The sequence below is a fragment of the Phacochoerus africanus genome, chromosome 5 (genome assembly GCF_016906955.1).
Source record: "Phacochoerus africanus isolate WHEZ1 chromosome 5, ROS_Pafr_v1, whole genome shotgun sequence".
NCBI classification, from domain to species: Eukaryota; Metazoa; Chordata; class Mammalia; order Artiodactyla; family Suidae; genus Phacochoerus; species Phacochoerus africanus.
Genome location: NC_062548.1, coordinates 12,981,454 through 13,006,767, shown reverse-complemented (window position 1 = coordinate 13,006,767; position 25,314 = coordinate 12,981,454). Strand labels below are relative to the sequence as shown.

The 25,314-nt window shown below is 53.5% G+C and overlaps 1 protein-coding gene across 2 annotated transcripts in view; it reads right to left on the bottom strand.

Annotated features, from left to right (window-relative positions):
- Positions 1 to 511: 511 nt before the first annotated feature.
- The window catches only part of RCC1L (RCC1 like), a 33,445-nt gene continuing 8,642 nt past the window's right edge, over positions 512 to 25,314 (bottom strand). For both annotated transcript variants that reach the window (XM_047779912.1, XM_047779911.1), the window contains exons 2-11: positions 22,261 to 22,390; positions 20,264 to 20,392; positions 19,621 to 19,687; positions 18,944 to 18,995; positions 17,225 to 17,309; positions 13,226 to 13,407; positions 10,598 to 10,685; positions 9,594 to 9,767; positions 6,084 to 6,169; positions 512 to 1,291 (exon numbers count right to left, since the gene is read on the bottom strand). In XM_047779912.1, the coding sequence (XP_047635868.1) occupies positions 1,214 to 1,291; positions 6,084 to 6,169; positions 9,594 to 9,767; positions 10,598 to 10,685; positions 13,226 to 13,407; positions 17,225 to 17,309; positions 18,944 to 18,995; positions 19,621 to 19,687; positions 20,264 to 20,392; positions 22,261 to 22,315 (996 nt within the window). In that variant the 5' untranslated portion in view covers positions 22,316 to 22,390 and the 3' untranslated portion in view covers positions 512 to 1,213. The remainder of the gene's footprint in view (positions 1,292 to 6,083; positions 6,170 to 9,593; positions 9,768 to 10,597; positions 10,686 to 13,225; positions 13,408 to 17,224; positions 17,310 to 18,943; positions 18,996 to 19,620; positions 19,688 to 20,263; positions 20,393 to 22,260; positions 22,391 to 25,314) is intronic.

The following is a 25,314-nucleotide window of genomic DNA, read 5'->3' as shown; positions in this document are numbered from 1 at the left end:
GAGCTGCAGCTGCCGGCCTGCGTCCCAGCCACAGGGGTCAAGCCTGTGTCCTCATGGGTACCAGCAGGGTTCGTTACCGCTGAGCCACAGTGGAACTCCGTTTTGCCTCCTTGAATATACACGCGTGACACCTGCCTGTGGGGATATCTCGTCCGCACGGGGTCCAATGTGAGCAGCAGTGCGGGCCTGCTCAGAGCAGCACCACAGGAGGTGTTGGTGGCACGAAGGAATAAAAGGCAGGGGATGTGGACAGACCACGAGCAAGGTCCTGGTTTCCAGAGGATTACCTGCTCTTCGGCCTCGTGTTCTTCCAGGTGCGCTGTGCGAACAGACTGTTCAGAAAAGTTCTCAAGCAGGACTGTTTTCGAAAGTATTTTTCACTGGCTTCTAGTTGCCTCTTGACCAAAAGCCTTGGTTTTTTGAAAGGTCATCTCTAAATGATCAGGTAAAATAAAAAGACCTCCAGTTCTTGAAAATGAAAAGGCAAAAAAATAGACTTTATTCCAAAAGAGATTTTTAAAAGATGTTTTTAAAGAAAAAGACAAGGTTACGGTACCCAAGGGTTTTTCACCATTTCTGAATCTTTCTCCTCCAAAGCTGGCGCTCCAGCCAGGCTTTGGCAGGATGTGTTCAGAGCCCTCGGCCCCCAGTAACTTGGGCTCCATCTCCTTCCCCAGGGGGCTTCTCACATCTAAGCCAGGCAGGAAGGATGGCTACAAAGTTGGGGCAGCCATGGACCCGAAGGGGTTTCGGCTGGTGTCCCGGCAGCGAGCAGTGGGGGCAGCTGAGTAGAAACAGCTGAGCGGACGAGGGCCTCCAGGAAAGCCCCCAGCCCGAGCCCACCGCCCCCTGCGTCAGGCTGGGGCTCGCACCGATACCCTCGCACAGCTGCCCAGACTCCAGCGAGAGCCCCGCCGTGCCCAGGGCAACAGAAGCCCTCCTGAGCGCTACACTCTGCCAGGCACCTTTTAAGAGGCAGGAACGTGGCCTGCTGCGAAAGGTAAGCTTTTTCTCAGACCAGATGTAGCACCAGAAGCCGTTGTGCAGTCCCTACGAGGAGCCAAGGTGAGCGTCCCGAGTGCAGCGCGGCCACCCCTCCTGCGACAGGCAGCAGGAGAGCGCGCACACTGCACGGGGCCCCGCAGCCACCTCTGCTGAACTGTCCCAGTGGTCCTGAGGCCCGGGCTGGGCTCAAGCGGGTCAGGGAGGCGGCTCAGACGAATGACTTGGCCAGAGTCACCATGTGATCCACACCACACGCCACGTCCACGGGCTCCCCGGGCATCGTCACCTGAAAACAAGACCCAGCACACCGTGAGGGAAGGCGGCCTGCTCTGCCCCTGGGTACTGGGGGGCTTACACCCACCTGGCAGGTCCGCAGAGGGGCCCGTCCCAACTCCCCACCCAGGAACCAGGACACAGCACAAGGCGCTCTGGGCACAGGCACGACCTGGTGCACTGTCCCCGGACGTGCACGTCCCACAGAGGCTGCTCCTCTCCCAGTCTGACTCCCAGAGGTCAGCACTGCGCCCGGGCCAGCTGCTCCGGGGCCTTGTCTGGCGGGCACCTGCATGGCGCTCTGACCCATCCTGCCTTTGGGATCCACTTGGGGAAGGAGGCCCCCGGCCCTGTGTCCTCACCCGCTTTACGCAGGCAAGTGCTGCCCGTGCACCCTCGAGGGGGGCATTTACTGCATCTCAGAAGATGCTAGAGGCCTGGCTGGCAGCCCTGCCATCACTGCCACCCACACTGCCATTTGGTCACGGGCGGGCCCAAGCGACAGGCAGACAGCCTTGTATGGCTCGGCCGGGTGGCCTTTAAGGTGACTCTCCCTGTCCCACCATCAGGCCTTGGAGACAGACACACACACTGCCCAGCTCCATGGTGCCCCCGGCCACTCTGGGTCCACAGAGACACCCAGGTCTTCAGGAGAGAGACACTGAAGGGCTTTGAATAGGGGATAGTCGCATGGCTATAAAATGACATTCTGGAGTTCCCGTCGTGGCTCAGTGGTTAACGGACCTGACTAGCATCCCTGACCTTACTCGGTGGGTCGGGGATCCGGCGTTGCCATGGGCTATGGTGTAGGTCGCAGACGTGCCTCGGGTGCCACACTGCTGTGGCTGTGGTGCAGGCCGGCAGCTGTAGCTCCAATTGGACCCCTAGCCTGGGACCTCCACATGCCACGGGTACGGCCCTAAAAAGACAACACACACACACACACACACACACACACAATGACATTCTGTAAAAAGGAACAAAAAAGGTTTTAAATACCTTGGACACCACCCCTGTCATCAGCTGCCCCGCTGCCCACGCTCCCCCTGAACTGGAAACGACTTTTAACTACTTTCCTGTCTCTCCAGAGTCTGGGTGCAGAAGGCCGGGGTGTGCGGAGCATCTTCTCGGGGGGCGAGTCCTAAGACAGAGCCGCCGCCAGGACGCCGGTGCTGCCCCGCGGACCGGATCCAAATCCTGCCATCCCTCCGAGGGGCCACACTCAGAGGGGCCGCGTGACAGCCTGCGGAGTGTACTTGAGCGGAAGAGGGGCAAGGCCGCGTCCAGATGGCCTGGCCTAAGAGCCCGGAGGAGCAGCGCGGCCGCTGGGAGACCAGCCCATTAAGGGCTCCTGGCCATGAGGCAGCGGATGCGAACCAAGCCGCGCTCCTGACACCTCTTCAAACAAACGCCTCTCACACAACCTGTCACCGAGATGGCTGAGCAAACACGCAGCGGCACCCCCAGCTCGCTGCAAGGGCCCGGAGTGGCAGAAGGCGCGCCAGGCTGGCCCTGGACGCAGAGGAAAACGTGCTGCCCGGGGTCCGGCGGCTCAGCGCCCAGCAACCGCCCGCCGCCCGCGCCCCTTCCCCGGGAGACCGCCGCGCCCCGCACCCCCACCCCGCGGCCGAGGGCTGCCCTTCGGCCCCTCTGTCCTTGCTCCCCAAGGGCTGGGCCATTAGGGCCCCCAGCAGAGGGACCCCCGTGGTCCCAGCGGCCTCTCTGGGGAGCGGCAGGCAGCTGCCAAGGCCCCAGCTCCCCCTGGCGAGCCCGCCCTCAGCCTCAGCCTCTGACCTGAGTCCAAGAGAAGGCTGCCCCCGGCTCCCTTTTAGTTTTGTCCTCGTCAAGGTGAAAAGGGGTTTCTATTCTCAACCAGTTGACTCACGTTATTACTGCAAAGGCAAACAGTTCCGCAAACGGAACCATACTTGGCCCGAGTGACTGAAAAGGGAGCTGAATCAGCGTGGGGACATCTCTGCACAAGGACAAGCTCCTGAGACACACGCCCGCCAGGGGAAGGACAGAGGAAGGCTGAGGAGGAGCACTGGGCCAGCTGTGACCAGGCCACCGACTCGCCGCGTCCCCTACTCTGCTGCATGCCCGGCCCCCCACGGCACACCCGCTCCTGGGGCGTCGGAACCGCTGAGGGCCAAGGCCCCCCAGATCGCTGTCTAAGCAAGAGGCCCAGAAGCCACAAGATCCCCAGCTCGTGCTCCCGACCTGACCCGGGCCCAACCAGAGGAGCAGAGTCCGCACACGGAATCCCACGTTCGCGTCGCAGCCCAGCCCACGGAGTGGCTAAGAGGCAGCCCAGCAGCTTGGACGCCTGAACCACCTCCTGGGTGGTTCTGAGGATAGAGATGCTACAAGGCGCTGGCGGGGGCTGCCATGTCCGTCTCTGGAAAAGTGAGTGTACGGGCCGGGCAGGGTGTGGGGGTGAAGGGGTTGCGGGCCCTCGAAAGCGCCCCTGAGCAGCCCGTGCCCAGGCCTGTGGGTGCCATCGGGCAGAGGGTCCCCCCTCTGCCCACACCCTCCTCTCCATCACCAGGGAGGCAGGCCCTCGCAGAGGAGGGGGCGCATGGTGACAAGAGCATCGTCTAAGCCCGAATCTTGGCCCTGCTTCTTACTAGGTGTGGGACCTTGAAATCAGCAAACCTCTCTGAGCATGAGCGTGGATGGAGCAGGAAGACATCCCGGAAAGCTTCCAGAAGGAGGCGTGGTCTAAACATCACCTCCTGGGCCTACAATCCAGCAGAAAAGCCCAGCCTCTGTAAGTCTAATAACAATGAGATAGGAGTTCCCGTCATGGCTCAGTGGAAACGAACCCGGCTCGTATCCATGAGGACGGGAGTTCGATCCCTGGCCTCACCCAGTGGGTTGAAGATCCAGCATTGCCATGTACTAAGGGGTAGGTCACAGACGCGGCTCGGATCCCACGTTGCTGTGGTGTAGGCCGGCAGCTGTAGCTCCAATGTGACCTCTGGCCTGGGAACCTCCATAGGCCGTGAGTGGGGCCCTAAAAAGACAAAAAAAAAAAAAAAGAATAACTAGTTAGAACAACTATCAGAGCTACAAGTAAGGTTTTACTCTTCTTTCCTGGGATACTTTTTAAATGCTGTAACATATCCCATAATGAAGATGAATAAGAAAATACAGTTTTTTAAGGAATAAAAATCACCTATACTCTTTAAGTGAGACACAGAACGGACTGAAAAAAGGTTCAGCTTCCTTAGTCTAAACTTTAAGGAATCCAGTCTAGGGGATCAAAAACCTGGGTCTTGCCACCACCGCTCTCCCCGAGCCCCAGCCTTGCATCTTCAAGCTGCGTGAAAGGGCAGGAGAGGGACCTCAGCGCCATGCTCCCAGGCCCTCTCCCACACCGCGTCCTCCCAACCCCGACCGAAAGGTGACAGGAGACCAGGAGCTGCAGACACTGAGAGCTCCAGACAGCGGTGTGGCAAGAAAGCAGCCATCACGGGAACATGATGGCACGGAGGCCGGGAACCACGTTCCAGAGGGACGCTTGGCAAAGAAGTCAGCACTGCAGGTCCAGCCTGAAGTCCAAGGGCATCCCCCTCCACACCCCCCGGACCTGCTGCTCCACCCCCGAGGCCAGGCTCGCCCCGGGCAAGCCCCACCCCACTGCAAACCCTAATTCACGGCTGATCTCTGCTCTACTGCAGCGGAAATGCAGGCAGGAAGGAGCCCCTCGTCACCACGGTCATTATCCACAACCCAGGTGCCGGCCTCTTTCCCGAGCTGCCCCCTCCGAAGTCCCCTGGATGGGGCTGGAGAGAGGCCAGGGAGGTGTTCCCAGGAGAAGCGGGACCCGAGCTGCTCCTGTTCACGTTCCCCACGCTGCCTGCCTGCCTTTCCTCCCACGCCGGGGGCTCCAGGCCCAGGGGACAAGCAGGTCAGCACTGACCAGACTGGGGACAACGCAGGGGCGCAGTGACTTTTTCCTAAGAAGGTTCGTCTCCCTTTCGACCTGTTCTCTTAGAGAAGTGACCACTTTTATCCAGGAGCCGGGAAGCCGGCAGCCCAGGGGAGGGAAGGGAAACAGCCCCTAAAATACGAAGACGCCTCGAAACGTTTTCTGAGGGATTTTGACCAACAAATTTCCCTGTTTGTTTAAAACTTATCCATTTCTCTTGCATTTTTGCATGTCTCTAAAAAATGCTTTACAGAACTTCAAAACACACCATTGAAATCTTCAAAGGAGACAGGCACACGCACGCGCACAGGCCCCCGCCTCCTCCCGGCCTCTCTGGATGGACGGCAACACACGAACCCCGCACTGCTGGCTGCCTCTAGGCCGAGAGCTGGGAGACCCAATTCTCCCCATGCATTTTGTACCTCGGCCGTATGTTCTGTATTCAAAAAAATAGCCTTTTTTTAAGAAGAAGAACGTAAAGAATGGACTTAACAAAGATAAACTACAACTTTAGAAGGACTCTTCCTTCCCCTTCCATTGTGAAATGAGCCTTTTTTGAACAAGTCCACCCTCCCCATAAGAAGGACCTTTCTGTTTTCACTCTGGTGGCCGTGGCAAGGCCGTCTAAATACAAACCATCCTGCTTTCTCTGAAAGGCGCTGCACAACATTCCCCCCCGCAGGCCTCTGGAAACAACCTTCTCCCGCTCTCAGAGCCTCACAGGACCCGGCCTATGGCTCGCCCCTCCCTGAGGCTCCCCGGTGCCAGCGGCTGGAGGCATCTGACCAGCACCCAGGCCTGGAAGCAGGGACCCCTGCTGGCCCGCGGCGCTGTGGACACGCACCCCCCGCCCCGCCGAGCGCAGCCTTACCCTCCACGGGAAGTACTGGTCCTCCAGACGACCGATTCCCAGGCACCCTCGGATGTTCTTCCCCCACACAAACAGCTCTCCTCTGTCTGCAAGGAAAGGACAACAGGGGCTGAGTTGGGGCCAAGGCCAAGGGCACCTCTCCAAGAAGGAGGGTCACGAGAATAGGCTTTCCAGAATCAGGTACAAAAAGATGAATGTCAAACTTGAGTTTCTACCAGGCATTAATGCCTTCTTTTGAAGGGACAGGTAGCCAGTGCCCTCCTCGTGGCAAAAATATGTCCCAGCCCAGAGTCCTGCTGTGTCCTTCTCGGGGGAGATGAGCACACGCCCGGAGGCAGGCCCAGGGGCTCCTGCCCACACCCGCCTCTGCTCGGCCCTCAACACCCCCCGTGGACCAGTTATGTCCAGCCAACCCTGTCCCCACAAATCCTGACTCCTGAGAAGTAGGACAATGTGTCATTTCGTGTCTGGGGCTCCACGTCTCGGGAGCACACGGCGGGATGCGCCGTGACGGGGCGCCTCCGGGGGCCAGCTCTACGTCCGTGTGCTGGGGACTGGGACTGACATGCATGTTCCCGGCCTCGTGGCGCTGGAGCAAGTCAAAGAGCAAAAAATACATTTTCAGCTTTTGTAAAAAATGCATGAAGGAAAGGGACAGGCCAGAGGCGGAATCTGGACGGGGCTCTGGGACGACCAGCCTCCGGGATGGACCCCCGGACTGGGCAGGGCCCTCAGGCTGGAATTCTGTCCACACCAGCCTGGAGTACCCGCAGCCCAGAGGCCCCATTCGCCAGCCCCCACTTGGCAAAAGGCTGTGGTCGTGGGAAGTAGAAGACCCAGAGAAAGCAGGACTCAAAATCACCAGGTCATCAGGGAGCGAATCCTCTGGGGACGAGCTGTCAGGGCCCTCTGCTCTGACCACTGCCCTTGGTCTTTCAACCTCAGACGTTAGGAGTTTAGTAGCAGAGTTCGGCTGTGGCTCCCTAACCTGTCAGCAGATCTGCTCAGGGTCAACCAACCAACTCCAAGCTGGCCCCAGGCAAACACTGGGCCCACAGGCAGGGCAGAGACCCAGGCTCCGAGGCTCTTTCTACCCGGGAGCTGGATGGTGAGTCTTGGGAGAAGTCTAGGTGGGAACTCATTTCTGCGTGGCCACACACGTGCCACACAGCATGACAGCTAACAAGGGACTCTATCTACATGGATCTCCAAATATGTGTTTTGCACCCAATTTAAGCCTTCAAACAGTCTGGAAATAGGTAACTGTTACCTCCAGCAATGCGCCCACACTGACTGTTACGGGCTACACCAAAGTAGCTTTAAAACGCTCACTTGGCAGAAGCAAAACATTCTCTGACATCAACCATACAAATGTTTTCTTAGGTCAGTCTCCCAAGGCAACGCAAATAAAAACAAAAATAAACCCGTGGGACCTAATCAAACTGACAAGCTTTTCCACAGCAAAGGAAAAAATTAAAAAAAAAAAAGACAACCTTTGGAATGGTAGAAAATAGTTGCAAATGATGCAACCAACAAGGGCTTAACCTCCAAAATAAACAATTCATACACCTCAACAGCAAAAAAAAAAAAAAAAAAACAACTGAAAAATGGGCAAAAGACCTAAACAGACATTTCTCTAAAGACGACATACAGCAGGCCAACAGACCCATGAAAAAATGCTCAACATCACTAATTATTAGAGAAATGCAAATCAAAACTTAAATGAGGTACCACTTCACACCAGTCAAATGGCCATCATTAGTACGTCTACAAATAACAAATACTGAAGAGGAGAAAAGGGAACCCTCCTGCACTGTTGGTGGGAATGTAAATTGTACAACCACTATGGAGATCAGTGTGGAGGTTCCTCAGAAAACTAAACAGAACTACCATGTGATCCAACAATCCCACTCCTGGGCATACATCCAGACAAAACTTCCACTCAAAAAGATCCATGCACCCCTATGTTCACTGCAGCATTATTCACATTAGCCAAGACATGGAAACAACCTAAATGTCCAACAACAGATGAATGTGTTAAGATGTGGTATGTATACATAATGGAATACTACTCAGCCATAAAAAAGAAGAAAACAAGGCCATTTGCAGCAACATGCATGGAACTAGAGATTCTCATACTAAGTGCAGTCAGAAAAATACCATATGATACCACTTATGTCTAGAATCTAAAATATGGCACAAATGAACCTATCTACAGAACCAAAACAAACTCATGGACATAAACAACAGATTTGTGGCCGCCAAGAGGTAAGGAGTGGGATGGCTGGGAGTTTGAGGTTAGCAGATGCAAACTATTGCATTTGGAGTGGGTAAGCACTGAGGTCCTGCTGTACAGCACAGGGAACTGTATCCAATCACTTGTGATGGAACATGATGGAAAATATTAGGAGAAAAAGAATATATATACGTGTATAGCTGGGTCACTTTGCTGTACAGCAGAAACTGAAAGGAAATCAACTGTAATTAAAATAAATTTTAAAAAAGCTCCCTCGACCCAGACGCATTTGCAGATGAGAGGCTGGGCCTGCGTGAGGGGTGATGGGGGGTCCTCAGCCCAGTGATCACCGCACCACCCGGTCCCTCAGCACACAGAACACCACCCTCCGCCGCAGCGGCTGCCGTCAGAAGCCCCCAGATGTGAAAAGCAGACGGTGACTGGGTGGTGGTGAGGCCTCAGGTGCCAACGGTGGTCACTTGGAACGGGCCTCACATGAGCACGAGGCCGAACCGAACGCACTGTCCCAGCCCAGGTGTTTAAAAAGCAGTTACTTGCCATGAGAGGAAAAGATCTTTAAAGCACAGGGAAGTAGCAAATGTACCTGAGACTCACAAAAGGACATTACTTTAGTTCCGTCTCACTATTCAAGTCAACTCAAGAGCAGTGCACTGAGCTGGCGGCCACGGTGGTGGACGACAGACGGAATCGCAGGCGCAGGCGCGGGCGACCAGATGCTGCGCGGCCTTGCGATGCGCAGACCTCTGAACAGGCCTCTGCGCAGCCTCCTCTCTGATCACTCTCTGCCCCGCACCCTGGAGAAACCAGGCAGACCCACACCCCCACACACACACCCGCCCCGGCTGCAGGACGGTCTCACAAATGCGCCTCTGGCCGCCCACGTTCCCGGCTGGAGGGCTGGGCTGTTTTGGGCTGGGCTGGGACTAAGCACCCCGCCCCCGCGGCCATGCCCAACCGCTGGCTTCCCCAGCACCCCCGCCTCCTGGAGGGTCCCCTCTCCCACCACCGACTGTCCCCTCAAGAAGAGCCACTGTGACGTTAGCCCGACCACAAACCCGATGAACCAAAAACAAACCTCGGGGATGAAGAGACGACACACATGATACAACCTCAAACCAAACAACTGCTGCCCCAACTGCTGCCCTAGCTGCCTCTTCAATTGTCCCCACAAGGGCGCCCTGCCGCTGGCCCATCGGAAACGGAGCACGGCCCACGGGTTTCGGCTCTGGAGCGGCACAGGCTCGGTCACTCACCGGTCAGGGCGGCGAAGTGGCTGAGTCCACAGCGAATTCGGGAAACGCGGACTTCGGGGTTGAGCTCCGTCAACCCAAAGAGGGTGGGTGGGATCATTTCTGGAACAGCAGTTTCCACCAGATTTGGTCCTTTCCCAAGAATTCCGTAGCCCCAGACGAAAACATGTCCTTCTCCTGTGTTAGAGCGAGCACAGCGGTCAGGGGGGCAACCCGAGTGCAACCCCCCCACCCCCCAGAAATTCAAAGCGCACCGCTGAGACGCACGACAACCACACAGACTGTTTCTTTCCTTGCTTCGCCAGAGCATGCTGACAGAGGTTTAAAATGATGTTTCTTTGCTCCTCTCTCAAATTCTTGCTTGTGGCGTATGTCTAGCCGACTAACCAATCCCAGCGGACAAATGTCCCACGTCTTGAGGGTACTGGAGGGACCAGCCCGTTCATCTGCCACCACCTCCTCGTGAACCCAGGAGAGCCTCAGATGGGCAGTTTTCCCCAGCAGCTCTCCGTCTCACACGGCTCAGAAGACCAAGCCAAGTACATACGCAACTGCTGGCCAGACTCTAAAGCTCACTGTGATGTTCAGGTTATAAAAAAGGGGATACTCAGCCGTGTGCCCAACGTTTAATCCCAGGGACACAGATCTCGGCAGCTGAACCCTAAGACTGTTCTCCTGGCGGCCTGCGGTTTCCTGGCACAGCCGCACTGGAGAAGGCTGGGCTGGAGTCTCAGGCCAGGCTAACGGAGGGGAGAAAGCAGACGGTGCTCTGCTCCCGGGGTCTGCGACAGGAGGGCTGAGCTCCGGGCTGGCTCGCTATCCATGTATGACTCCTGGCTGTTCGCTTTCCGTCAAGCACGTCGCCCTCACCCGCTAGGAACTGGACTCCACCTAACTGCATCTTCCCACCGCCGCTGAGGCTGCAGCCTGGGAATCCAGCAGACACCCACCCTTCCTCCTCCAGCCACCCACAGCTGCCCAAGGGCTGCCTTGCCGGAGGGGCTCACCATTTAACACAGCACAGCCAGTGCCCCCACACGCGGCCTGCTTCACCTGCCCCACCCCCGAGAAGGGCAGGCGCCGGGGCACGTTCACCTGAATCAAAGGAAGGGGCCACACTGTTAGGAAGACAGACCAGCGAGAACTCCAACCGTCCTGTGGCACAAACAGAGCAGATGAGTCCAGTGCATTCCCTCTCCACAAATCCCTCCTGAACGGCGCACACGTGCTAGGCATCAAAGCGGGTGCTGGGAACACGAGGGGGAGGAGGGCACCCAGTCCCCCTCTAGAGTTTCGTCTAGTGGCGGCACCTGTCAGCCAAAATGGACACGAGGTGAATGTGCGCTGAAGGCGATCAAGAGAGCCCGGGGGTCTCTGGGTGTGAATGTCAGGAAGCTGCCCTCGTGTGTGGGGAGGAGCAGTGGGCCAGGGAGGAGAGGAGGAAATCCCGATCCCAATCCCGATCCCAGAGGCGAGAGGAGGAAATCCCGATCCCAATCCCGAGGAGGAGAGGAGGAAATCCCAAGCCGGGGAGACAGCACGTGCGAAGGGAGCGAGCCGGGTGTGGACGCTGAGTTTAAACGAGGGCAGAGTGGCTGCAGCAGGGGACGAGGGGGGATATTTACAAGATGCTGGTGGGCAGAGGGGAACCAGATCACGTAGGATGCTGTTCAGCTCAGCGTGAGGCGTGGGAGGGTCAGGGGGTGGAGAATGAAGTGCGGCCAACTTAGCTTTCCAGCAGGATTTGGTCTTGGCACCTCTGCTGAGGAAAAACTTTGGAAAGCTAGATTGTGAGTGCTTCCATGACAGCCACAAATCTCGACAGGGTCGCCTGCAAATGGAGACAGCTGGACGCTAACAACCTCTAGGCTGACTCCAAAGGAACGAGGGGCTTGCCACTCCTAGATGGCGCTGGCCCGGCCCCTGCCGCCTGGCTTGCAGGGCTCCTCCTCCCGCTGGGCTCGGGCACAGAGCCCTCGGCAGAGGCTGAGACGCTCCAGCAGAGAGCCACTGGGAAAGCACCACTGCCCTCACTGCCGAGATGGCCTGGGCCACGGGAAGAACCGTGGTGACCTGCGCCCTCGTGTGTGGGGCTGGACCTTGCCTCTGAAGAAGAGAATTCCAGCAGCAGTGAGGGGAAGGCACCGCCAGGATTAACTTCCACCTCGCTGACACGCTTTCTGCGCTGAAGCCAGCCGACTGCTGTGAGCTGCACAGGCAGAAGCCTGCACGGCAGGAACCGGGAAGGCTTCGCCAAGAGCCAGCGAGGAACCGGGCCCCTGTCCAACAGTCCATGGGGACCTGCAGCCTGCGGCCAACCACCGCAGGGGGCCCGGGGGCAGAGCCCTCTCAAGGTGAACCCCAAGACGGCACCAGCCTGATGCTCAAGAGCCGGAAGACTCGGCTAGATTCCTGATCCATTGGTGCTGGAGTCATTTGTTACACAGCGTAGACAACAGTGACATGACCCTGGATCTGCCCCCACAGGGAAGCGGTGGGAGACACCGATCTCAGGCCTGAACCCTGTATTTGCTGTTTATCTAAATGGAAACAATGAATCATTTAAATGACAGTGTTTTCATCTTTGTTTTGGCTACTAGCGAGCTCAGAACCAAATCTGCAACCACTCCTAGCCACTGTTTCAGACCATAGAGTGAATTTTTTTAATCCCATTAGCTGATCTTTATCCCTTTGTGCAAATTTCTGTATCAATATGTATCTAAAACCTTTCTGTATGTTGTCATAAGGTCAACGTTAAGTCCTTATTATTTAGACAACTTACTGAAACTTTTATGGATGTGATGTCTAGGATTTGCTTCAAAATAATAAAGGACAGAGAAGTGGAGGGAATCACAGATGCAATAAACGTGGCCATTCGGTGTATGGGGGATTTGTGTACGAGACAGAGGAGGGTCGAAAAAATGTTCCAGAATTAGACAGTGGTGACAGTTGCACAGCCTTGCTAATATACTAAAACTCACTAAGTCAAACAGTTTAAGATGGTGAATTATCTATTTTTTTGAACGGGCCATGAGTTAGTAACTGTTGAACATGAGTGATGGCTACACAGATTAATTATGCGGTGAACTCTACTTTGTGCTTATATTTGGACTTTTCCTTAATAAAATGTTTACAATCCTACTCTACTGGATTTTGGTGGCTCCCTGCAGTGAGAAGGAGGGGCTGTGATGGGCAGAGGCCACAGGCAGAGAAGCTGGTCCTCTACTGCCTGATTTGGGGGGGGGAGTCGCACAGGTGTCATCAAGTTGCACACTCAGACGTGTGCTTTGGGGCCACACGTGCTAGACCACAACAAAAAGCACAGTGACACCCCCGGAACTTACATAAAGCCTCACATTCCCTTCAGAACAAGACAGGGTACACAGACATACCCAGAATACTGCTCTAAACCGGGACTGCCTCATCGAAGCATTGCCAGTGACAGCTTCGGAACCTAAGCTTTCTTCCCAGGCTCCAATGAGCTCACCAAGACCTCGCCCCTTGAGGCGGCGGGTCAGCACCGGTGAGGCCTCCACGGCCCTCGACACATCGCGCCTGCTGAGCAACCTCTTCTCCATGTCCTTAACGCCCTTCCCGAACCCCCCCCCCGGCGCCAGGCTGAGGTGACCTCGTACCTGGGTGGAGTCCGTGACAGAGGCCAGCTGCAGGTACTCGGAGTTGCCCCAGCCGAAAAGGCTGCCATCGGCCGACACTGCCAGGCAGCAGTCACCGTACGTGGCCACCTGGACGACGTTCACTCCGGCAAGGTCTCCACCCAGCTTGGCGGGCGCGCTGGTGATATTGTAGTGGCCCAGACCTGCCACGACACGATGGAAAACCGTGACTTAGGTTTAATCATCGATCCGTTTGCCAAACCCTCGCACTGACTGACCGTGCGCCAGACACCGTTTTCAGCGTTTCCGAATCCTCGTCTCTTCCTCCACGTGCTTCGCAACTTCCTTCTCCCGCTCGCTAGGAGGAAGACACTTCACAGCAACTGTTCATACTTAACCCCCGGATGTCTTCTAAGTCTGACACAAATTAGAAAGCTTTTCAAGATGAAACGTCACCACAAGACGACCCCGTCAGACCCTGCGTATCATATACAGGCAGACCTCATAGTAATGGTGCAGCGCAGCTGGCAGCGTGTTTTAACAAACTGAAGATCTGTGGCAACCCTGTTTCGTCAAGTGATAGTTAGCATCTGGGGGGGCAATAAAGTTTGAGGTTTTTTTTAATGGCCACACCCGTGGCATATGGAAGCTCCCGGAGCAGAGACTGAATCAAAGCAACAGCTGCGACTTACACCACAGTCACAGTTTAAGCAATGCCAGATCCTGTGATCCACTGGGCCAACTGGGGACCAAACCCACACCTCCACAGCCACCCAATGTTTTGGGGAGGGTTTTTTTTTTTTTTTTAATGACCACAACTGCAGCATATGGAAGTTCCCAGGCGAGGGGTCAAATCAGAGCTGCAACTGCAGGCCACAGCCACAGCCATAGCCACATGTGATCCGAGCTGCATCTTTGACCTATGCCTCAACTTGAAGCAATGCCAGATCCTTAAGCCACTGAGCGAGGCCAGGGATCGAACCAAGAGACAATGTCAGGTCCTTGACCCACTAAGCCTCAATAGGAATTCCCAGTATTTTTTAATTAAAGTATGTACATTATTTTTTTTCTTGACAATCTATTGAATGCTTAAGAGACTACAGAATAGTACAAACATAACTTTCACATGCACTGGGAAACCAATACTTCAACAAGCAATTCCTGATGCACTGTTGGGTTTGCTGGAAAATAAAGGAAACCTCTAAGAGCCCATTGCACCTCAACCCCCACCCCATCTCCCCAAAACAAATGGAAACTGGCAAACTAGTGTGGTCAACAGTGAGCAGAGGAAAAGACAGGGCTTTGCCCACAGGATCAGTGTTACCACCAGCACTAGACGGAGGGAAGCCCCCGGGGAGCAGACTGAGGCGGGACATTGAAACGCAGACTCCTGCTCACACCAGGCCTCCCCGAAGGGGCCCAAAGCAGGCTCAGTCTGGCAGCACCCCTTGGCAACAGGCACAAGCAAAGCCTACATATCTTTTGTATATACCATAATGCAAACATAAAAAAGATTTTTTAGGAGTTCCCGTCGTGGCGCAGTGGTTAACGAATCCGACTAGGAACCATGAGGTTTCGGGTTCGGTCCCTGCCCTTGCTCAGTGGGTTAACGATCTGGCGTTGCCGTGAGCTGTGGTGTAGGTTGCAGACGCGGCTCGGATCCCGCGTTGCTGTGGCTCTGGCGTAGGCCGGTGGCTACAGCTCCGATTCAACCCCTAGCCTGGGAACCTCCATATGCCACGGGAGCGGCCCAAGAAATAGCAATAGCAACAACAACAACAACAACAACAACAACAACAAAAGATTTTTTAAAAGCAATTCAAAATGTTGAAGGGTCATGAAAGAAAGGATTAGGCTACTGAAATAGAAACTGCTTTAGGGAGCTCCCGTGGTGGCTCATCAGGTTAAGAACCCTACTAATAGCCATGAAGATGCAGGTTCCATCCCTGGCCTTGCTCTGGGGGGGGGGGGGGGGTTTAAGGATCCAGCATTGTCACAAGTCACAGCATAGGTCACAGATGCGGCTCAGATCTGGTGTTGCTGTGGCTGTGGTGTAGGCTGGCAGCTGCAGGTCTGATTTGACTCCTAGCCTGGGAACCTCCATGTGTGCTGTGGGTGCGGCCCTAAAAAGACCAAAAAAAAAAAAGAAAGAAAAAGAAACTTCTTTAGACAGAATGGTCGGGGGGGCAGGGAGCCTTCACTGAAGGGACAACCCCAAGCTGAGGCCTAGAGGATGAAAAGGAGAACAAAGAAGAGCATTTCAGGCCAAGGGAAGAGCATGTGCAAAGGCCCCGTGGCATAGAGAAGGGCAGGCTCCAAACGGGCCACAGAGGGCCTGTGGGGCTGGACTCAGCCTGGCAAGTAAGGGCAGTGAGGCTGGGGGAGGCAGGGGCGTGGAACATCGAGCTTCTGGAAGCTGTTAACCATGGTTATCTCCAGTGAGTGGGATTCACTTTTCACCTTATTCCTAGTCAATGCTGTCAGAATGTGTCAACCGTTTTATTCTTTTCTATAAAAAGCTATTTTTAAAAGTTATCCATACCAAGATTCCAGAAAATAAAAACAAGCTTCAACTTCATAATTACTACAGAAATGCACATTTTAAAAACTGGCATAGTAATTACATTAGCACACTTAAATGGACAATACTCACTAGAGTGGTTAAGATTAAACTGGTACTTCCATACATTGCTGATGGCAGTAGAAACTAAATTTTTTTTTTTTTTTAGGGCTGCACCCATGGCATATGGAGGTTCCCCAGACTAGGGGTCAAATCGGAGCTGCAGCTGCTGGCCTACACCACAGCCACAGCAACACCAGATCCAAGCCGAGTCTGCAACCTACCCCACAGCTCACGGCAAGGACTGGATCCTTAAGCCACTGAACGAGGCCAGGGATTGAACTCGCATCCTCATGGATACTAGTCAGGTTTGATACTGCTGAGCCACAATGGGAACTCCTAAACCAGTAAAATTTTTGAAAGCAATTTAACAACACATTCTGAAAACAGTAAAAATATTCTAGTCCTCTGGCCCACTCTAGGGAACTTATCCTAGGGCAATAATCCAAATGAAAGAAAAAGCTAGACATGTATACACAACAAATGTCCTCTTTCTAACAGTCACTGAACCCCCCTAAAAGTATGACTCCTGACAACAGGAGGAGTCAGTAATGACCTGATAAAATGGTTAAATTATTGATTTACCTAATGGTAAACTAGTTTCAATTCTGTTATCATATAAATATTAAAAACGAACTAAAAAGTATACCAAATGGAAAAATGTTTCATGTAAACTTAATGATAGAACAAGTATATAAAGGGTTCCCTCGTGGCACAGCGGGTTAAGTATCCGCATTGTCACTGCAGTGGCCCAGGTTTCTGCTGTGGCTCGGGTTCAATCCTTGGCCCAGAAATTTTCAAAAAAAAAAAAAAAAAACAATAACCAACCAACCAAGCATGTAAAATCATACCTCTGCCATCATTACCATATAAAAGATGTTCATACATGAACAAGGACGGAGAGAAAACAGGAATCAAGGAACAAAAGATGAAGTGTCTGGTGGCAGGACTGCAGGGATTTATATATAAGGCCGAAGTCTTAAATTTAAGGTCCTCCCTTCAGACAAATATCAAATGCAAAAAGAGAAAACAGACAAGGCTGATAAAGATTATCCCTCATGCCTCCCTCCCTTAATCACGTTCTTCTCACATCAGTTAGAATCGACTCCCTCTAGGTGCCATTTGTCTCTTAAAAGACTCAGACTTGGCGTTCCCTGGTAGCCTAGCAGTTAAGGATCAGGCTCAGGTTCGATCCCTGGCCTGGAGAAACAAAATCCCTCAGCCTCTGCTGAGGGGGCCTCCCACCTCTATCAACGTGGGGAGCCGGGGGTGAGAGGAATGGACGGGACAGGACAGAAGACTGTCCCCAGGGAGTGATAGGAGAGGGAAGAATCGGAGGACGGCAGGGGTTCCAGCCATGCAGCACGATCCACGGGGGAGGGGGGGGACGACGACACTACCTGTCTGCCCATCCGCGCCCCAGCCACAAGAGTACACTTCTCCTTTATCCGTGAGGAACAGACTATGGTCTTGACCACAGGCGACCTATCACACAAACAGAGGTGAGGCTGGTCAGACGCAATCCTCAGTGTCCAGTCAAAGTGCCCAAAGCAGGCCACCATTCTCACCACTCCTGAGCGCCGAGGGGGGCCGGGCCGCCAGAGTGCCCCCACTTCGCCTCCACCTCTGACTCTCACCCAGCGCAGCCCAGCTCATGTCTTCTGCTCCCCTGAAACTGCTCTTGCTCAGCAAACCCCTGAGCTTCGCCACCCGAGGAACCCCTCCCGCCTCCGTAAGCCTCTCACCCAACCCTGGCCTCTAACAGCACCCTGTCTTTGTGGCTGCTCAGTCTCCACTTTGGACCCTTCAGTTTGGAATCCTCCTCCGAGGTCTGCCCTCTCCCCTCCTCACTCTGCACCCCCACGGCACTGCCTGTCATCTCCACGCTGCCACCTCCAGTCTCAACAATGCTACCGTGGCCCAGAGCTGTGTTCTAACTGCCTGATGAAAAGCACCATTCATGAACATTCCTTGTGCCAGGCTCCATGCCAAGTCAACGACCAAGGCAACCAGGTGAAAAACGAAGTCTCAGAGAAGTTTGGTAACTTGCCCAAAGTCACCCAGTTCATATCTGGAGAAGCAAAGACTTGAACTCATGTCCAGGTGGCTTTGAAGCCTGTGTAAGAGGCCCTCCACTCCACAGCCACCTTAAAAACATATCCCTCTCCACCTCGTCCTCACTCCCTCTGCTCGGGAGCCACCTGGGCCGAGAACATCAGCAAACACCCACAGGCCTGTGGAGTCACACTCGGCTCCCTCTGGCACCCTCCCCGCCCACCTAATCAAGCCTCAAATCCCCCAGTTCTCCTTACACGTCGCCCACCTGTCTGTTCTCCCACTGGCCTTCATCATCTCCTCCCCCAGCTCTATTCTGCGGCCAAAGTTATCTTTTCAGACAGATCATGACCTGGCTGTCAGTCAGCCTGCTCAGGTCCTTTGACAGCCTCCAACCATCATGAGGCCAAAGGCTAAACTCCTCAGCAGGCGGACAAGGCCCTGCACGTTCTCACTGACCTGTTGCCAGCCTGCTCCACACCGCCCCCTGCAGGCAGGCACACCAAACCCCAGCCACACTTCAGCGGCTCCTCCGCTGCAAAACCTTTCCCACCACCCACCCCTCCCTGGTCCAGGCGGAAGGCTCCTTGGCCACCTCCGCATAAGCCATCTTGCCTTCCAGTCCCCCCCTGGTAGACGCAACAATTCTCCTTCTGGTGCTGTCATATAAGCAGCTTCTGTATACACTCATTTATGTATTTTAGTGTTTAAGTACCTATCAAATGCCAGGCCCTGCACCAAGGACGGGAATAAAGCGGTCAGCAAGATGAAGCAGCCTGGAACACACAGCGCCTGAGTTAGACTCTGATAGGGCTAGTTTTTATAACCTGCCTCTCCCACTAGTGTTACCTGGCCTCCCCATTCTTACTCAACTGTGCATCCCCTCAAGCGAGCGTAAGTCCTGGCCAGGGAATAACATAACAAATGTTAACATAATAAACAGTAAAATAATTCACGGATTCAGAAAAATCCCCCTAACAATTTGCCATCCCCCTAACCCAACATTCACCCTTTTAAAACAGCCCCAGTGGCAGGACCAGTGGTTCTCAGCCCATGTCTCTTACCTGGACCACCTGTCCATCGAAGTCCTGCATCCTATGGACTTTGTGACTTTCACTACAGCCAGGAGCAGTTTGGGAAGGAAGCAAAAAATAAGGTCATAGTGAGCACTGTGTGATTCCGGCCCCTCCCCTGTCATCCCGACGGGCAGCCCCCCACCTCCCCTTTGCCCCACACACACATACACAGAGTAATGTTAGGGGAATTCTCGAGGTCAACTATAACGCAGAGGTAGGTCTGGACACGAAAGTTAAAAAAAAAAAACAAAACAAAACAAAACAAAACAAAAAAAACTAAACTAAATTGGAGTTCCGCTGTAGCACAGGGCGTTAAGGATCTGGCATTGTCGGTGAAGCAGCCCGAGTCACTGCTGTGGCTCAGGTTCAACCCTTGGCCTAGAGGAAATTTTTTTAAAGACTAGAGGAATTTTTAAGTTTCTCAATTCAGTGAAAGTAACAAACTAAACCAAAGAAGTTCCACGCATCACAGTCACTGCTCCCTCCCGCCCCCCAATCTGCACCAGAAAGATGCTCTCCACAGCCTTTGGGTGAGTTCTCGCTGCTCCTCAGGCACGAGCAGCCTCACTCTGTACTGCTCTCTGGGCCCCTCACACAGTCACCGCCCAGGACACGTCTAACGCTGGACACCACGTGAGCGAGGGGTGGTCCTTTCGGGAGCTCACCTGTAAATTTCGTTTTCCACCACCTTTCTTCCGCACTGCCCGTACGAGTTGTTCCCCATGCTGAAGACTAAAGAATAACACTGCCAGTCAAATCAGTCCTGCAGGTTCGGGGAAGGCCTGGGCACCCCCATGCCCGGTGCCTGCCCCTAGGCTGCCCCCACGGCCAAGTTCTCTCCTGAAAGAGTTCCTGACACCACCCTCCGCCCTGCCTACCAAGCAGGTGGAAACTCGGGAGTTGAGTTGACCCTCCCCTGGAAAGCGCTCTCCTGGAGGCGCTGGGGTGAGCCGGGAGCCTGGACTGTGAACCCCCCACTGGAAGAAGTCTTAGCCAACGGGCTGCTTTCAGTACAAGACAAAGAGCTGCCTACACACAGGCCGGCTTGGTGGCAAAGGGAGCAGGAGGCGGGGATGAGGCTGCTCGGAGTGCACAGGTGCGTCCCTAACCAGAGATTTTCCGAAAACTGCAGAGAACACCGAGGAGTCATCAGCAAGGTCTGCCCAGCACAGCTCTCTCGAGCCAATCAACTCATCTGCTCAGAAATGCTCCACTAATTGAATGTGTGGCTCAGTCGAACAAGCCACTCCGGGCCCAAGGGCTGGAAAGCGGTCCCGCCCTCCCATCAACTCCGAACCCGTCCATCACCTCCTTCGCCGTCTGTCAGGACGAGAGAGTGGGCTCTGCCGCAGGACACCTGCAGCACCTGCGTCTCCTGAGGTCTGTGCAGAGGCAGTGGGACGGGCGAGGGCTCCAGGACATACTCGTATCCCCTGGCTGCAAGGAAAACAAGCAGGTTCACAGCACAGCACGCTGCCTGAGAGTCAGAGAGCACAGTGTCCAACCTCCAAGCTGCGCCACCGTCAGAGATCAGAACCATTTGCTCAGGACACAGAAGTCAGGGCAGAGCCAAGACGAGAACTCCGGCTCCCGTGCCCGGCCCAGGGCCTCCGTCACAGGTCAGGTTATGGAAAAACAAACTCGGTCTCATTTAAGACATCTCCTCCCATGTCACCTAACACCTCGGGAATATTTAAGGAAAGGAACAGCATTTTCTTCCTGCGATACCTACTCAGATTGCCCAGTTAGGTGAAGAATAGCCTATTTATTCTGTGTGATGCCACTGAGATTAAAAGGGAGGAAATATGTCTGCCCATTTGTACTCAGCGGTGACTGACAGAATTTTCAGACAGAGCTTTTGTTCAGCAGGAAAGAACTGAATAACCACAACATGATGCAGTTCTAGGCGAAATCACACACTGGGCAATGCTATCGGCATGTACAGCCTCATTAGCTGCAAGTACACAGTACTTTAAACCTCTTTTTTTTTTTTTCTTTTTGGCCGAGCCCAGTGGCAAGAGGAAGTTCCCAAACCAGGGACTGAACCCAAGTCGCACCAGTGACAACACCAGATCCTTAAGCAATAGGCCACTAAGGAACTCCCACACAGTACTTTAAAATACTGAAGGAGTTCCCGTCGTGGCGCAGTGGTTAACGAATCCGACCGGGAACCATGAGGTTGCGGGTTCCATCCCTGCCCTTGCTCAGTGGGTTAAGGATCCGGCGTTGCCGTGAGCTGTGGTGTGGGTTGCAGACGCGGCTCGGATCCCGCATTGCTGTGGCTGTGGTGTAGGCCGGTGGCTACAGCTCCGATTTGACCCTTAGCCTGGGAATCTCCATATGCTGCGGGAGTGGCCCTAGAAAAGGCAAAAAGACAAAAAAATAAATAATAATAAAAATAAAAAAGAAATAAAAACAGAAATAAAAACCTAACGATACTGGAGGTCTGCTGTGACTCTGCAGGTTAAGGATCTGGCACCATCACTAGTGCGGCTCAGGTTGCTGCTGTGGCACAAGTTCATGCCCTGGCCCAGGAACTTGCATATGCCACAGTTGCAGCCAAAAAAGACGATTTGTTTCCTATTGTACTTATAATGTTGACTGCCTACTATATACTTTTTAAAAATGCTACTATAAATCATTTTTAATATTTTTACAATTCAGGTTTCAAATATTTGGACTCAAGCCTCTAGCTTAAGGATTTCACGGAACTTTTTTTCCCCTAGACCTTATTCTGGGCACTTTAGACTATTTCAAGTACTCTCCAAGGGAGGGCAGAAAGATCACCTCTTCAGGGCCAGAAAAAACACACACCTTTATCTATCAGCAAATGCCCCTTTGCCTAAAGGTTCAATGTTATTACCAAATAGGCTAAAAATAATCTGGTCTGGAGAGTTTTGAACAACACCCCTTCAAAGACTCCACCTATTCTGTTTTTATGGTTTGGTTTATGAAGTCATGTTCTTGAAAATCAAAGGGTTGCCTTCCCAGACCCATCACAGCAGAGAGGAACCAAGGTGAGAGTGCTCACTCTTGGAGTTCCCGTCGTGGCTCAGCAGAAACAAATCTGACTAGCATCCATGAGGACGCAGGTTCGATTCCTGGCCTCGCTCAGTGGGTTGGGGATCCGGTGTTGCCGTAAACTGTGGTGTAGGTCACAGATGCAGCGTGGATCCCGAGTTGCTGTGGCTGTGGTGTAGGCCACCAGCTGTAGCTCCAACTTGACCCCTAGCCTGGGAACCTACATATGTCACTGCCGGTGCGGCCCTTAAAAAAAAAAAAAGAGAGAGAGAGAGAATGCTCACTCTTATCTTTCCGGCTCCTGTGAAATCCAAGCTGAGAATCTTTGTTGAGTCCCATACCCCAAACTTTCGTCACGTCTCTGGTTTTAGACGACAGCAATGTGAATCCATAGCCACAGGCAGCAGATGAAATCTGAAAAAAAAAAAGTACCCATACAGCATTGACTGATTTGGGATAGCAAGCTTTCCCAGCGATAAGTAACAGGTTGTTTTTTGGGGTGTTTTTTGGGTTTTTTTTGTCTTTTTGCCTTTTCTGGGGCCACTCCCACAGCATATGCAGGTTCCCAGCCTAGGGGTCTAATCGGAGATGTAGCCACCAGCCTACACCAGAGCCACAGCAACGTGGGATCCAAACCGCGTCTGTGACCTACACCACAGCTCACAGCAACGCCGGATCCTTAACCCACTGAGCAAGGCCAGAGATCGAACCCACAACCTCATGGTTCCTAGTCAGATTCGTTAACCACTGCGTCATGACAGGAACTCCAACAGGTCGTTTATCCATTCCAAGAACACACACTATTAGGAGAGCCAGCATTTACTGGATGTTTACTATGTGCTAAGGGCTTGGTATGTGCGAGCCCATGTAATAATCTCCATAATCACGAACGGCCCAGGTATCAAATCGCCCCCACCTACCAAGACAGAGTCTCACCCAGTAGTTAAGGCGAGGACTCCCTGAGCCTGATTCTTGACAAGACCACACAGTTTACAACTGGTAGACTCTTAGCAGCTGCCCGACCTGAGACAGAGCCTAACGCCTCTGTGTCTGCCTCTCTCTACGCAACGCATAGAGAATGACAGTGTCTCTCCTTACTGGGTAGCTGTGAGAACAACATGAATTAATACAAAGCCCTTGAAGTCACCAGTACCGGACGAAACCTAAGAGCTACATCGTGTACGTATCATTACTATTTGTGGTAGTCACAGTATTTGGTAGCCGAGAAAATCGAGGCGCCTAGAGATGAAGTAACTTGCCTGATGCAGTCACACAGCTGGAAGCGGACACTGTCCGACTGCACAGTCCCTGGTCGGGACCCTCAGGTCACACCGTTACAGTCTCAGACCAGCAGCGCCACAAAGAATCGGCCTGACGGCTACCGCGACTGTAACCCGTTAACCGGGCCTCGGCTGGGTGTCCCACCCACACTGGCATCAATCCTCGCCCTCACTGATCAGATGAGGAAACACGCTTCAGAGGGGCTGGAATCAAACCAAAGGCTGCCTGGCTCTAGGGTCAAGCCACTTTCCCCGACACCCAGAGGGGCCACCTTCCCAGTCGGCCTGAAACGGTCCTGGTTTACAGGCCTGCTGGCCCAGCGTGCACTCTCAAGTAAACAATGACAAATTAGGAGTTCCCGTCGTGGCACAGTGGTTAATGAATCCGACTAGGAACCACGAGGTTGCGGGTTCGATCCCTGCCCTTGCTCAGTGGGTTAACGATCCGGCGTTGCCCTGAGCTGTGGTGTAGGTTGCAGACGCAGCTCGGATCCCACGCTGCTGTGGCTCTGGCGTAGGCTGGCAGCTACAGCTCCGATTCGACCCCTAGCCTGGGAATCTCCATATGTCGCAGGAGCGGCCCAAGAAGTGGCAAAAAGACAAAAAAAACAAAACAAAACAAAAAAAACCAACAATCACAAATTACACAGTCACCCTAATGACCCCCCCACCATCTCTTTTGCTGTTCACAGTTTACCAAAGGCCCCTGTAGTCCATCTCAGAGACCATCCGTAAATCTAACCTAATCCTGACGAAAATGCCAGCTTACCACGCATAATGAACAAATGTGACGGCTGTTGTTTGTTTTTAACTCTAGCATTCCTTGAAGAAAGCTAAATATTTCTTTTAAATTAGAGGATTTGGAGTTCCCGTCATGGCTCAGTGGTTAGCAAACCCAACCGGCATCCATGGGGACAAGGGTTCAATCCCTGGTCTTGCTCAATGGGTTGAGGATCAGGCGTTGCCGTGAGCTGTGGTGTATGTAGGTCGAAGACGCAGCAAGGATGCCGTGTTGCTGTGGTGTAGGCCGGCAGCTATGACTCGGATTTGACCCCTAGCCTGGGAACCTTCATGTACCGTGGGTGTGGCCCTAAAAAGACAAAAGACAATCAATCAATCAATCAATCAATCTGATGACTTAAGTCATGCAAAAGTCATACATCCCTCATTTGGCCTTGTGACATTTTCTTTCATACCATTCACGTGGAACGTATATGCCTGCATCCTTGTACGAGTCAAAACATCTCAGTTCTCTGGCCTTCTGGAACAGCTCCAGCTCCACACAAATGACCTACTGGGGATGTAGCCAGCCCCTCCCACACAGCAGGAATCACAGAAAAGAACTGAGTCCGCAGCTGATTCCCAGCACAAAACCATTATTCTCATTGCTGGTGTTGTCTGTTTTGTGAAGCACCTACTGTATTATTAAATCTGCTGATATGTGAAAAGGCTCTGAACAATACCTGACAGAGTCAGCCTTCAATAATGCTTGTTACAATCATGTGCCAGGAGGAGACTTTCCAGCAATGGTGGAGTGAAGAGGTTAGCGAAACAAGTACAAGACTGGACAAAATTGGGGGGAGAATCAATCGAAGGCAAATAACGGAGAAATTACTCATGAAGTATCACTAACCGCAAGCAAGAATACCAGGGGGCTTGCAGACTCCTTGTCCTGGGCTGCTCCATCTACCACAGCTCGGTCAGCACAGAAGTTAGAAAAGGGCTGCCCGTGAAAACCATCAGCTTTGTTTTCAGGAAGGACAGACTTAATTTAAGATAGAGGGTGGAGTTCCCTTTGTGGCTCGGTGGTTCATGAACTCAACTAGGATCCATGAGGATGTGGGTTCAACCCCTGGTCTCACTCAGTGGGCTGAGGATCCAGCACTGCCACGAGCTATGCAGGTCGCAGACGTGGCTCAGATCCTGCATTGCTGTGGCTGTGCTGTAGGCCAGTGGCTGCAGCTCTGATTGGACCCCCAGCCTGGGAACCTCCATATGCCATGGGTGTGGGCCTGGGGGTGGGGGATAGAGGGTGAAAACTCATGTCCCACAGCAAAC